Raw genomic sequence first — 14,476 nt, forward strand, 5'->3', positions numbered from 1 at the left:
AGTAAGACCTGCTAACAACTACCAATAATCAACCCAAACCAACGTCATCACCATCGCCATCAAGCCGCCTTCAAGCCTCCGAGCCCCTGCCAATCAGGAGCCGAACCGGCCCAGTGTCGTAAAACATCCTCAACGATCCTCAACGATCAGGAAAAAGCAGCTAAGGACGAAACCTCCCGACAATTTGCCAATCACCCCAGCCCAATCCACCGTAGAAGATGTCAAGCCGACAATGAGGTCTGGCAAGGAGAGGCGAGTCATAACAACCACCAACAACACCTGGAAAAAGAAAAGTAAAAACATCAAGGGACCAAACAAGCCGACCAATAGCAATTCCCAAATACCAACCACTCAGACTGCAAGGGAAAAGGCCGTCCACAAGGCCCTCGCAACACCAGGAATGCCAGGAATTATGCTAGTAGACCTTGATCTAGATTCAAGAGAGGAAGGAGGAATAACTACCCAGAAGCTATCAGCGCCTCAGGGGAAAAAACTTGAACCGAAAATTTACTCTAAATTCTCCTTCATCAAAGACGCAGGAGCACTACTACATCTCAACACCAACAACCAACTGAATCTCCACTCCCCGTTAAACCCTCAGTACCTAGAAAATGAATCAGTTGTACCAGCCCCACCAGTTCCTGGTCTGTTTATTCATTCAATAAAATTGGGGAGAGAAGACACAGCTCTACAAATATGGTGAAAACTTTAACTACAGGGGCTCTAAAAGAAGAAACCGGACCACCGCCACCTATCGTACCCCCTCAACCCACCCCGAAAAAGGAACAGGGGTGCCTCCGAACAGAGCCTGCCACGTCACGAAATCATGCATTTCCCAGCCTCCCTGTCTTTCCAAGAAGAACCGATAGAATCACTGACTGAACCACCTAGGATCCCCCTAGAGCCTAAAATTACAGTTCTGGCCCACCAGACATTAAGCTTCCTTCCAGCAACAGTACCTCCAGGTTTTTCTGCCCAAACGTCACAGGTATTCCACTTTACAGGCCTCATGACCACCCCATTTCTAGACAAAATCGACACAAAATCATCCAGAGCAACACCTCTTCTACCACAACCGAAATTCAACTTCACTGATTGCAATTACGAGTTCAATAATCACAATCCCAAACAGGAATGTAAAGACAAAAAGAAGGAAACCGCAGCCACTCAGACGACAGCAGATGACACACCCATCAGAAACAGCCCAAATTACAAACTCCTAAACCGAACTCCGGCAGAATCCCTCTCAGAAGTACCGTTACCCAAGCCAACCTATATAGCTGCCAACGTGGAGGGTGAACCCGACGATATAGCCCTAACAGGTAACAATATCATTGCCCTCACAAAGGAAGAATGGGAAAACTTGGTAACCGCATATACTTCCGATGATGAAAAAGAAACGGTACCCCAAGGATCAGGAATCACTCCCAAATAGGCCGACGTTAGCACCCAGCCAAGCGAAACAGAAATATGGGCCTCCCTTTTAAACACCATGCAACTCTCCACCAAAGCCCTGGAATACCATTCCGACAAAATGGACATCCAACTTACCCTTCTCAATTGTCTGGCACTACACGTTACTAGTATCGACAGCAAGCTCTCTGACATGAACAACTTCATAGAAAGAGCCCAAAGCGAAGAAGCCATACTTCCACCAAGCTGTACCTGCAATCTAATAGTGGAACAAATCGCAACACTACCGACGACGATGAGTGACCTCCTCACCGATTTGAAAAATATAAGCTCAAGTTCCAAATCAGACAGTGACAACGCAAATTCCAGTATTAGAGGCCCAGCAACCGACTGCCTAATTGGCCCTATGAAGTGGGTATATAAGGAGGTGCAAGAATCGGCTACTCAAGACCCCAACCCAACAATCACTTGTAACCCACCTGGAAACAGCAAAGGGTCTGCCAAAAGAACACATTTCGAAGTTGCTCATCCGACGGCCCAAAACCCCAATGTGGCTGGCCGAGACATGGAAACTGGAATCAAGAGTCCTCCTGTAGCACTCAACCTGCCACCTTCCAAATCTGCAGGGTGTGTGGAAATCACGAATCCAGAACTAACGGCAGCGAACATCAGCAGCCCAAAAACGCACAAAGAAACTACCAAAGAAGGTTAGGCTGAGCAGAACAATTGGCAATCCTCCAAGCAGCGAAGAAACAAAAGAGAAAAGGGAGGCATAAGAACTCCCTTACAAAATCATACTTCCAAACCGTACCAGACCGGCTCTCAGCAGGAGCTCAAAGGATCTGACGCATTAACAACCCAACAATCGAACCAGGACTTAACTAACACCCAGATTCCAAGAAGCCCTGCAGAAGTAGCAGAGGACTACCCAAATGATCACAATTAACACTCAATAAACCACCAAGAAAAAGCGATCTGCAGCCATAAGCCTAACACACATGGAAGCGAGGACCCCGTAATGGGCGGACACCCAGTAGTATATGACATCAATCAGCACCAACCTTGGGCTGTCAAATCCAACTTAGAAGCAAAAATCAAAACGATCACTCCTCCACAACCCAATACCGGCGAACAATCTAACTCCAAAGAGCGAAGCCCCGGCAAGGACAACAAAGCAGAAAAACTACAAACTAAATTTTTAAGCAATGAGCAAGGCCGCAAGCGCCTAGGCAGCTGAAATCCAGTAAACAATAATCAGCCAGCGACCTCACAAACAATCCTGTTCGTCCCAGTGTACAAGTCAAAAGGATGAAGGGACATCCTAAATCGTGGCAATATTCTTCAAATTCTAAACACAACTAGGAGCATGGCCGGGATTAGAACCCAAGATCTGCTGTCAGTAGAATTTGAAACATTCAAACATTTCTCGGACCAAGAGACAACTAAGACAGAATGGGCAACATTAGGACTAGCAGAGAGAATCCTCAGCGAAGAATCGCAATTAGAAGCTTGGGGAATCCGAGTGTATCAGCACCGCCCAGTCAGTTACCCGGTCCCGCTGCTCCAATATCATCCTGTCTCCAACAACAGGCTATCCAGCAGCCCGAGAGGGTGTGGGCAAGTTAATTCAGTCCTCAAGGGAGCCCGCAGTACCTCAGTAGCAGGTCCAGATGCATTCAGCGCCACAACAGGGAGTCGACGGAGCCAAGAAGGAAGCCACCTCCCAACTGACTGGCCCTGGATATCCAAAACCATAAATCTAAGACCAGATTGCCCATGACCTAACATTGAGCAGAGAAACAACAAAGGGAACTTAAAACTCTGCTCATGGAATATCAACGCCCTCAGGACTAAAATTTGCGACCCCTCACTATTGTCATATTTTCAAAAGTTCGATCATCAACCGCAAGAGCTCACTCTTGGTATCCAGAGCACCGCCATAACATATGCAAATCTAGACCCCCATCTAATGATGAGATACCAACACAGGAGAAACAGATGCAAAATACGTGAACCAGAAAAGCTATCAGCCGCTGCAAAAACACTCTGGGAGGAAACTAAACCCTCCCAAGGAAAACCGTCCACGCCTGGGAAATCTTCACCAAAGCTCTAGGTCAACCCGCCCCACGGCAGACACACAACAAGCAAAAAGAGAACACCAGCAAAAACAAAGCGCCAGTGCGGAATCAAGCTAGCGCATCCATCTCTCATCGGGTCAGCAAGCCGAATTAAGACAAATAAGGGGTGATATAAATAGAGCAATCCGCTCCCTCCGCCAAAACAACCCGATTGACGGAACTGTAGACGCACTAAGAAAGCTTCGGACCAGGAAAAAGAAAATAATTTGGCGCGCAAAAAGGGACAACGCGGAATCACTTTGGGCTAAATTACTGTACGACGCTAAAATGAATAACAGCGCAAGATTCTGGCAAACGGTTAAGAGCATAGAGAACCCATTGGCACCCGGGATCAACTCACACATAACGGAGGACGTCTGGACAAAACATTTGCAAACTTACTTCAATGTAGATCCACATAGCAATCTGCAAAACACAGCTGAGCATCAGGTCACCCAACAGTCCCGTCCCCTCCAAGCGAACAGATTACCACTCAGCTTCTCTCCAAAAATGATCGAGAGCAGAATTAACCAAAGCCATCGAGAAGGAGCGCCTGGGCCCAATGGCTCGCCACCAATGTTATACAAACAAGGCACAAAATACTGGTCCATGGCTTTACTACCACTCTTTGACAACATCGCCGACACAGGAACAATCACAGAATCGTGGAAAGGTTCTATTATCTCCCCTATTTACAAAAAAGGCTGTAAGAGCGGCCCAAAAAACTATAGGCTTATAGCTCTGATTGACATTGAGGCCAAATACTACGCCAGCCTTATATTGGCTGAACTCCAGGAATGGGCCAGGGAAAAATCAATAATCCCAATCAATCAAACAGGGTTCCAGGAAAACCTGGGAACTACCAAAAATATTCTGGCCCTCTCGCTCTTGGATGATTCCACAAAAGCAACAAGAAAACCATTATTTGTCTGCTTCATTGACTATAAAGCCGCTTTTGACAGCATAAACAGTGGAAAATTATGGTCCAAGCTAGCTCGATGGGAAATCCCTTCCGCTCTCCTAAATCAACTCATTTTATTGCACACTGAGACATGGGTTTAAATAAAACTGGGGAGCGGCACAAGCGTGTCCAGGTGGATTCCAACGACCAGAGGTTTAAAGCAGGGCTGCGTCCTTGCTCCAACCCTATTTAACCTCTTGTGGCAGACCTCTCAACCAAACTAGATAACTGCAATCATCATGCACCAAATCTGGGCGGCTTCCCCCTTTCAAATTTATTGTATGCTGATGACCTGATACTAATCAGCCAAACTCAAGTCGGTTTGCCGCACTTACTTCATACTACAAACAACTTCGCCACAAACAACGGGTTAGAAATAAACCTAGGAAAGTCAAAAATGATGGTGCTAAACCAGGCCAGTGCAAACAAACAATCGAAATGGCAGCTGGGTGAGAGTGAACTCGAAGTGGTCAAAGAGTATAAATACCTAGGAATAATCTTTGACAAAAAGGGGTCGTACGACCAACAAAAAGAGGCCATTCAAAGGCGAGGGACCCTCCTAGCAATCACCTTAATAAACCTTAAAAATAAAATAACCGGACCAAACCTGCTCCCACTGCTCGAAGTGCTCCTAGCGAAGCTGTTACCAATAATGACCCACGGCAGTGAGGCCATGCGAGGGATGGACGAAACAACCCTGAACAAAACGGTCTCTAAAGCGCTAAGAATAATATTCAAGCTTCCAAAATATACTTCCCCAGCGCAACTAAGGCTTGAATTCGGGTTACCTAACCAGGGAATAAGCCGGAAGGGCGTGTATGTAAAAATCCGGTACAAAATAAAGAGCGCCGCGGCCGGATCGCTGAACTCATTCCTATGGAAAGAAATATCAAGGAAAAACATCTCCCCCGCCATGGCTTATCTTCAATCAGGGATCAGCGTGTTAGCCCTGGAGAACATCTGGGAGTCTTGACTTCCGTTTAACAACGTTAAAGACCTGGTCAATAAGTTGATAAAGCTTGTCTCTACTGAAAAAGATAAAGCCGATAAATAAGAGGGCCTACAGCTGGTTCGTGATTCAAAGTTATTCAAAATGCTCACCACAATTGTACCTAGGTACCAGCTTCTCCGGAACGCTGAAGGAAAGCTTCCTGGCATTGAGGATGGGGATCTTGCCTGTCAAAACCCACATGCCCCCCTGGAAACGCTGATCCTCAACCACCCTCTGCAGACTATGTGGAGAAACCAAAGAAGACGTGTTGCATCTTCTGTGTATCTGCAAGTCTCTAAACCGGGCGAGGAGAGAGTTGTTAAAGCTGTATATAAATGAAATGCAGATCCGGACTTGCAGACAGGCAGTGAAGGCGAGCTTTGATGGGGCCAATGTTAGACTAGTTTGCATTTTTGTCTGTTTCATGAAAGAAGCACAAACAAAACTAAGCGCAGAAACCTGAGCACAAACACCCATGCCCAAGACCTTTCGCCTGGTGTCTGCTCATGACCCTCATCACGCATAGACACCATGACTAGCGGGCCACGATCTAACAATCGACCATTAGACCTATGGAAACAGGTGACGTCTTAAGCCTGGGACTCACACACAGTCTTAGCTTGAATTATAAAGTTTACTATTATTTTTTCACATGCATTTTTAACCAGTTAAACTCCTGATTTTAGAACATAGCAATTCTGTTTTAAGGAAATATGAAATTGTGTTATCTAAGTGTTTTTTTATAGCTGTATGGACTGCTAAGATTTTAATTAATCAAGCAATAAAGACCATACTTTCTTACTATAACACACTTAAATGATAGCCGTGATTCAACTAAAACAAACCACAAAAACCTATCAAATTCACCAGTTACGGTATGAAATGCACTACGGATACCATACCTCACCACCATTCTCAGTACAACACTTTGCTGATGGCCATGAAAAATAAGCTGCCTACCAAGGCAACAACATGGTGTTTTGGATCAGTTAAGGTGTGTTGGCGAATTTCACTGTTTACATCATAACTGAGCGCTAACTGCGATTTTCTAAGTGCATGTCTGACATTTTGTTTTACACTGCATTAACACATTTAAACATTTCATTCGTGCCCAGTGGGACATGGTGTTTGGCCAGGCCCTGCTGCCAACCTTTCCCAGGGCAGCCAACAGTCATAGCTCAGCAAAGGCGGATCTTCAGATTTTTTATTTTGGCCAGCTAATAACAGTCTTTCGATCCACAGGCCCAACTTTGGAAAAGGGGGACCCATAATTCAACTACAGGATCAAAAAGCCACTTCGTACAGTGAGGAACGTTTATGTTGTAAACTTATGTCATGGAGAATCTGTGTACTCCAATTAAAAGACTGTGTATGGAACTATGATCCAAATATCTCTAACTTAAACATACCATGTGTTAGTTTCATTCTAAGTTTAATATAATTCTGTTTAGCATTTTCTTTCTGAGTGGGAAAGCAAACGTTCCTATGGAAGTTAAATGAAACTCAAAATAGAGAGTGAGTTCAACATGATATATGTTGGCTAGCAGTATGCAGATCAGTATAACTGCACCAAGTTGATAGCAAATCAATGATTTCTTAAACTCCTCGAAATGTTCTCTCTCTTGTTGGATCTGCATGAAATCAAGGATTCCTGTAGTGGGCTTCACTTGCTAACAGCCTGACACCTTCCATGCAGGTACATTGGCCAGCACCAAAGTTATTAGTAAATGGAAACGTGTTGCCTCATTTTAACTTTGCCCACCCCCCTTTTCAATGGGTCTGCATAACAGTTGCCATGCCCAGAGAAGATAAACAATATAACTGCCTGACAAATTTCACATATATTTTTAAATAATGCTAGTTAATAATGAATGAACATTTTTTATTTTCGAATCTCTATAAATTTAACAATTGCAAGAGTAAGCTAAACATACTTTACTAACGTTGTAGTCATGTTTCAAAAAGCTTTTTCAACTGTCAAGCTAGCTCTCACATTTTCATAGGTCTAATGTCAAAAAAACTACTGTACGGATTTAAAGTGATCCAAGCAAAAGGAATTCCACGAGTCAAGTTCTAGTTTCATGCAAAAGTTTGTATTTCCGTTCAGAGATTTCTTTTGTGTCTCAGAGCAAATATTCATATGCATTTTTGCCTCCTCTGTATTTTCAGCTCCCTTGATAAATCTGCATGAAACTTTGCAGATTCTTCAAGTCAATCAAAATTAAAACCAGCATTTCAATGCAAACTCTGACCTAGCCATAACTTCACACGGATTATGATATTCGGAAATATTCATATTGGCTGTAACAAGTAATAAAATCACTTACGGTGCACAGATTTTCAAAGGTCTTGTCTGAGACAAAGGATCCATCAAGGCCAAATAGAAAGATGGATGCGTAGGACAGCATTCCCCCAAGAATAATAAGGTTGTTCATGTAAGGACTGGACATCTTTATCAGCCTGGTGACAGAAACAGACGGATCGTTCATTTAACAAGACGAGACCATTCTTAAGCTGCTGTAAGCATAAGGAACAGTTGTATCCACGGTGATTAATGAATGCGACACATGGACAGCCGCACTTACACTGATTTCGTCCCTGCAATAACTCATTGATTCAGAAACAGATTGCTGTGTGAGACTGAGGCAGTTTCATCCCAGGAAGCCTTCACTGAACTCCTTGCTTCCTCCCAAGAGTGCAAACAGCAGAATCCATCAGCCCTGCTTTCTGAAACTGGATTGGATCTGTGCATATATATATATATTGTGGCGGCCATCTTAGAACCATACAATTGTAACTTTATCAATTCTTATGCAGTTCTCCTTCCCTGTATAATATCAAAGAGGGGATCTGTTCCTTAACCATAAGCCCAACCAGCCTTAAAACCCTTTGGACTGGTTATTCGACATTTTGATTATAAAAACAAACAATTTCTTTGTCTTGTTATTACGCCGTGTATCGGCTTAATCAACTAACATTCGCTACTTGTGGCTTAATGAACCATGGTTCTAAGATGGCCGCCACAACAACATTTGGTCAGTCTTCTTTTGATTACGATGACAATGCTAATCATGTGACCTTTAACATCGTAAGCCTTAAAATGTCTGCTTTTGCAGGAGCATAATTTGAGAAACACAAGACTAAGGCATCGCCGAAACGCATCTGTTTTTCATGCTCTTCGCGCATGAAGTTAAATAAACCCAGAAGATTTGCAGTTGGCCCCGTGAGTGCTTTTCTTGTACCTGTATTGGTGTGGAACTGAGCGAAGATAGATATATATAATATATATATATATATATATATATATATATATATATATATATATATATATTCACTGAAAAAAACATAGGTTTTACACCAGTTATAGTTAGCTGGACATTTTACTCATACAAAAACATTGAAATTCCCCCGTTATAGTTAGTTGTACTCACTATAACTCGCGCGCCCACAATCCACTGCTGATGATGTCACATATTACATCCTTCACGTTTTAAGTACAGTGAATAAGGGCTGGAGAAGTAGGAGGCAGGGGTTAGGCGATTATAAGAGTTGATTACTGCCCAAGAATGGCCTTGTTTTGCAAATAGTGCTTTGTCACTAATAAGTGATCGCGTTCTTACACATTTTTTAATTGCAAGCTTAAACGCTGACTGACTGGGGTTAAGGGCCCAGAGGCCGTCTGCTGACATTTGTTGAATGTAAGCCTTAAAAAGACGGCCAAATGTTCCTCCTGGGTTCTTCACACTTATTTCTTGCCAGACTAGGAACTCTAGTGTGCCTGGGTTAGATTGTCTTAGTTTGTGGCAAAGGTTAAGAAATACCCCAATACTGGAAGCGTCATAATTCAGTAACCCCATCTCTAGTCTAATCTGTGGAGGGGAAGCAGAGTATGGCAACTGAAGGACCTTTTTGTAAATTTTGGTTGTGTGCTGATTTAGAGCGGTGTTCAGTTTGCCCAGTAATATCCCTATGCCATGCGACAGATCAACACAATAATTTGAAAATAAAAAAACCTGTCCGGCTGGACAGAGGTCATTTATACTATTTAGTATATGTCTATTATTCACGTGATCCTCAATTACTAGGGTCCCCTGTTCTGTACAATATACGACAGAGTAGGGCCTATTTTCGCTTTCAAGACTTCCAGAAGAGGGGACAGAGTGGGACCTGACAGATTTTTCCAGAGCTTGGTCAATGACACCGCGAGCGTCGTTGCTTTGACCGCGATCTCATCGCGCTGCTTTGTGAGGTTGCCCCTAGAGTCTAAATGAATCCCCAGATATTTATACGACTTGCCTGTGTCGAGGCCGTTGTTATTAAATGACCATCCACCACCGACATATCGCTTCTTCCCAAACGGAACTACCTGGGTTTTCTTCATGTTGACTTCTAATTGGTTCTTAGTCTTATATTGCAGCAGTGTGTCAAGGAGTCTTTGCAACCCCACCCTTGTGAGGCTGAACAGCACCAGGTCATCGGCATATAAGAGATTACTTAGTGCCGTGCCCCCTACCTTTGGCGGGTGGCTGTTAACGTCATCCAGGGTGCTGGATAAGTCGGCCAGGAACAGGTTGAAAAGGAGAGGGACCAGCACGCATCCCTGCTTAACGCCTCTCGTTGTTGAAATTTTTCGCAAGAGATGAGTGCCGGTCCCTAACTTTACTCGGCCCCAGGTACGTGAGTGCAGTTTAATAATTGCATTCAATAGTTTGTCTGGGATTCCCCACTTCCTCAGCTTTTCCCAAAGGGACCCTATCGAAGGCGGCTTTGAAGTCGACAAAGCAACAAAACACAAACCTTGATGTAGAGAGGGCTTTGTCGATAATGGAAGATACCGCTAATAAATTGGTCATAGTCCCCGAGTTGGCAGTGAACCCGGTTTGGTTCATTGGCACCCAATTATGATCTTTTGCCCAAAGCCTCAGGTCCTCCAAGAGGAGCCCTGCGTAGTGTTTTGCCTCAATATCCAGAAGGGCTATAAGTCTGTAATTATTGGGTACAGCATGTGAACCGGATTTATAGATAGGGTGAATTATTGCACCCCGCCATGAGTCTCAGTGCATAGTTAAAAAGGTTTGTTAACAGTACAGACCAAAAGATTATGTCCGATTTAAAATGGTTTTGTGGGATGCCGTTAGGCCCGGGTGCTCCGTCTTGTCTGGCCTTTGTCACTACGGTGGTGACCCTGTCTTCGGTCACCTGATAAGCCTCGTCAAACAGGTTTTGTAGCTCGGTCGGGGAACACCCTTTAGGGCCGAGACTGGTGCCCGTTTCTCCTTGCGGTCCATGTCATGCAAAGTCTAGTTGAGCTTGTAACTTGAAGTGGTCCATGAGGTAATTAACCCATTCTGCTTCTTCTATGTTTGTGGTTCCGCGGCTTAAAGAGCTCGAGTTTGAGTGGTTGATTAGGGCCCAGAATTTCCTTGGGTTTTTGCTCTTACTCTCCCACACCAGTTTACACCAGAATTGATTTTTGTGGGTCCGCTTGTCTTCAGTAATCACCGTCCTAAAGGCCTTTTGGGTTCTGTGATATGTGTTTAGGATCTCACTGTTCGCAGGAAATTTTAACAAGTAGCCGTAGCGCGTTATTTCTTGCTTTTTTAAGCAATTTTGTTTTTAAAGATACTACAAACTTGCAAGACTGAGTTCGGCTATGACCCTGCGTTTTAGATGGAAAACTGCTGGTCAAATGGGAGCAGAGCCTCGTCCATGTAACGGACGGTGAAGCGTCAAGGTTGTTACCGCCATTTATAAAGTCCATGCTCGCTTGTAGAATTTTGGGGCTGATGTCGTTGCTCCACTTCAGCCGCTTTAGATTTTCAGTATATATTCCCTGACAAGTTGGAGGTGCCGGTTTGTGAGACTCTGGCCTTGTATTGAGGGAAATAACTTGAGGCCTGTGGTCGCTTTCGATACTTGGGAGGATGCTAAAGGTTTCTAGGTAGTAGAGGAGGTCAGCGTTGCAGATAGTATAGTCTAGATGGGAGTATTTGCTGCCATTTGACCAAGACCAATTTGGCGGAGTTTCACCTGCGGACCTGCCGTTCATTACCAGGAAGCCTGCACTATAGCGTCTCAACACAGAGTTCTCCCAGTTGACTGTGGGCTTGGTTAGGTGGTCTGGTTTGGGTTACGGCTTCTATGATGTTGAAGAGAAGATGTTCATCGGTTTCTGTAGTTTTTCCCTGAAATAGGTTGGTGTTGAAGTCCCCCGTAGCAATGCAATCGGAGTTTGGATGCTCAGCCACTATGTTGCTCATAATTTCTATTAAGCGGGCCAGATGGACTTTTTTGGTGCGGGGGTTTGGATTGATATACACATTTAAAAGAAATAGGGAACGCAGAGGTCGCCACCGATTGATTTTTACCCCTAGTATCCAGTTTTCTTTGATGGGTAGTTGTTTAATTGTACCTTTTAAATTGGTGGATATGTACGTTGATAGGCCACCTTTTGTGTGGCCGTAGGGGCTGTCCCTAAGAGCTGGGTTCCAAAATTCAATAAATCCAATAATAGGGTGGCCGTCAGTTGCCCAGGTTTCCTGCAGGGCTATTGCTGTGTGCTCACATAAGAAAGATGAGGTTTCTTAGTTCTCGATTTTATGATGGAGCCCGCTGATGTTCCAGGAGTACATTGAAAATGTGGCATATCTTTGGTGGTCATCTGTAATGGGAAAAACTACAGGCCGTGTTGGTACGCCCTGAGGTTTGTTTGTCGTGGGCAGAAGCCCTGCCACTGGGATTCATTCTGTGCCTTTAGATGACAAGATGCCTGGAAGCCACCACCAGCCCTGACTAGGATTGACCTCATGGACCTCTGTTTGCAGAGTTTTACAATGATCTAATGGCCCTGATGCGTTTTTTAAAATCAAATATGGTCTAACTTTTGCAGACTGTCTGGTGCTGGCGCCTTGCTGGGGCAAAGGCGTTTGAGGAAGCAAGGAAATAGGATAGCCAGGGGTAGAGTATGAGTAGACTCTAATGCCCCAATTCCGCAAGGTGGACTTGTGTTCTAGGAAGGCTCCCACCCATCTGGCCAGCTTAAATGACACCAAAGTTACCTCAGACGTTTGGGTGCCTCTGGGGGGGAGGAACTCTATGGATTCAATGTCCTCCGAGGTCAGCCCTTCAAGCCCCGGAATGCCTACCACTAATTTCAGTATGTTTGATCTGTTCAGAATATCTTGGCGGCCCTTTGATTTGTATTCCGGGGCCAGTAGGAGCTGATGATGTGGCGTATCGTTTTTTGTCGCATGCTCAGATGTGTTTATTTCATTGGGCAGCTGCCCTACCTCTGTTTCATGCTTCTGGTCGGTCTGCCGATAGGGGGTCCTCCACGTTTGTTGTGCGGGGCTAGGCTGCTTCACATGATCATTGTGAATTGTTTTTTTGTAGGTCATTCTTGGTGTAACATTGTCCACTCCGGAGAGGGTTGGGGCCGGCGCTAGATTGTTTTTTTCTTGTTTCGTCATCGGCCTCCTTGGCTTACCCTCGTTGGTTTCGTTGATTTTCAACCTTAAGATTTCTGGGGCTATACTGGACTCGTCTATTGCTGTCTCCATATCTGGTTTGCTTGGGGCGGGTGCACTAGTCATACCCTGTTGGATGGCGGACCCAGTCGATTCTTCTTGATGATTCGTAGGGGGTGGCGAGGCACCCGTCTCACTTGGGGGCCTGTTGTTTGCCGTTTTCTCAAAAATGGGGAAAAACTGCTGATGGAGTGTGTGGGTGAGGGCCCTGATTTTTTTCTATTTTTTCATAGGCGTTTGCGCTCTCTTGCTACGCGGTTGAAGGGGAGCTGGTAGTTCTTCCCGTGTGGACCCATTCAAAGAACCTGGACTGTCCTTCAGCCCTGTGGCTAAATGGTCCGGGTTGCTTATGTGCCCGCATGAAGCGCCGCCTTTATCGATCGTCGGTTTGGCACTTGTTGGTAGAGTTACTGATTGCCCGCTGTTCACCTGCCCATTGTGTTGGATTGTGCTTGGGGCTGTTCCATCCAATAACTCTATTTCTTCATTTATGGTGGGCCAAGGGTTGGCGGGGTATTGGAGCGGGGCAGACAGGTTTTGATGTTGCTGGCTGGAATTTGTGAGGGGGTTGCCTCCATTCGTGCACTTAACTTCCTTTATGATGCTGGATAAAAGCTCTGGAAGCGACGAAAGAGAGTTGATGATTGGGGAGCAACAACAAACTGATTGAACAAGCTATGTGGATGCTTGCGCCCCTAATATTAAGTTATTTAATTTATCGAGTTTGTTGTCGATCCCAGACGTAAAAAGTGCTAAAGTGTTTAAAAGGTCAACCTGGACCTCCAGTTTTTCCGAATGGTATTTTAGAGCAGTGACTGTGTGTTCGAAAGTCTGAAGAAATTGTGGCTAAACACTGCTTGCTACATACTCTCCTTGGTAAGGTTTTTTATTGAGTGGTGAATTAGGTGTTGAATTGGGAGAGTTTTTGGTGTTTTTGAAAAAGATTGATAAATCCTCTAAAGGCTGCTCGCTTGGATCAGGCGTTTTTAACTGTTTTTGTGGTGATAACATAATGGCTCCAGGTGGAGAAAATGAAGTATGCTCGGAGAATTGTGCAGCTGTCTGCTCCGTTGGGCTTACTGTGTTTTGAGGTGAGACCGGCAATTGAATATTATTTATACAAACATTGGTGCTTTGGCCGTGGATTTGCGCATAAGTTAATTGACTAGGAAAAATCTTTGAGGGAGTCATTGGCAACACCAAGTTTTGGTTGGTAGGTGATTGTTGGTGTTCCAATGGCTGTGAAGGGTCGAGGCGGAGGCTTAAGCAGGCTGAGAGCCCACCAGCTGGGATTCCAAATGGCCTAATACTTCTATGTCCACCGCGGAAGGCTTAGGCAACTGACCCAGTGGCGGCTGGGCTTGATGATTTAGGATAAGATTCTGGTTAAGAGTTGCATCTCCCCCGTGGTCCCTGGGCTGAACGCTGGGTGAAGATCCAAAGATATAGACTCCAGAGGGTTGGGCCA

The 14,476-nt window shown here is 44.8% G+C and overlaps 1 protein-coding gene across 1 annotated transcript in view; it reads right to left on the minus strand.

The window, feature by feature from the left end:
• The window catches only part of GABBR2 (gamma-aminobutyric acid type B receptor subunit 2), a 1,712,046-nt gene that overhangs the window by 410,892 nt on the left and 1,286,678 nt on the right, over positions 1-14,476 (minus strand). Inside the window, exon 11 of the mRNA XM_086967412.1 lies at positions 7,810-7,942. Within this exon, the coding sequence (XP_086823538.1) occupies positions 7,810-7,942 (133 nt within the window). The remainder of the gene's footprint in view (positions 1-7,809; positions 7,943-14,476) is intronic.

This window comes from Lissotriton vulgaris, chromosome 4_1 (genome assembly GCF_964263255.1).
Source record: "Lissotriton vulgaris chromosome 4_1, aLisVul1.2, whole genome shotgun sequence".
NCBI classification, from domain to species: domain Eukaryota; kingdom Metazoa; phylum Chordata; class Amphibia; order Caudata; family Salamandridae; genus Lissotriton; species Lissotriton vulgaris.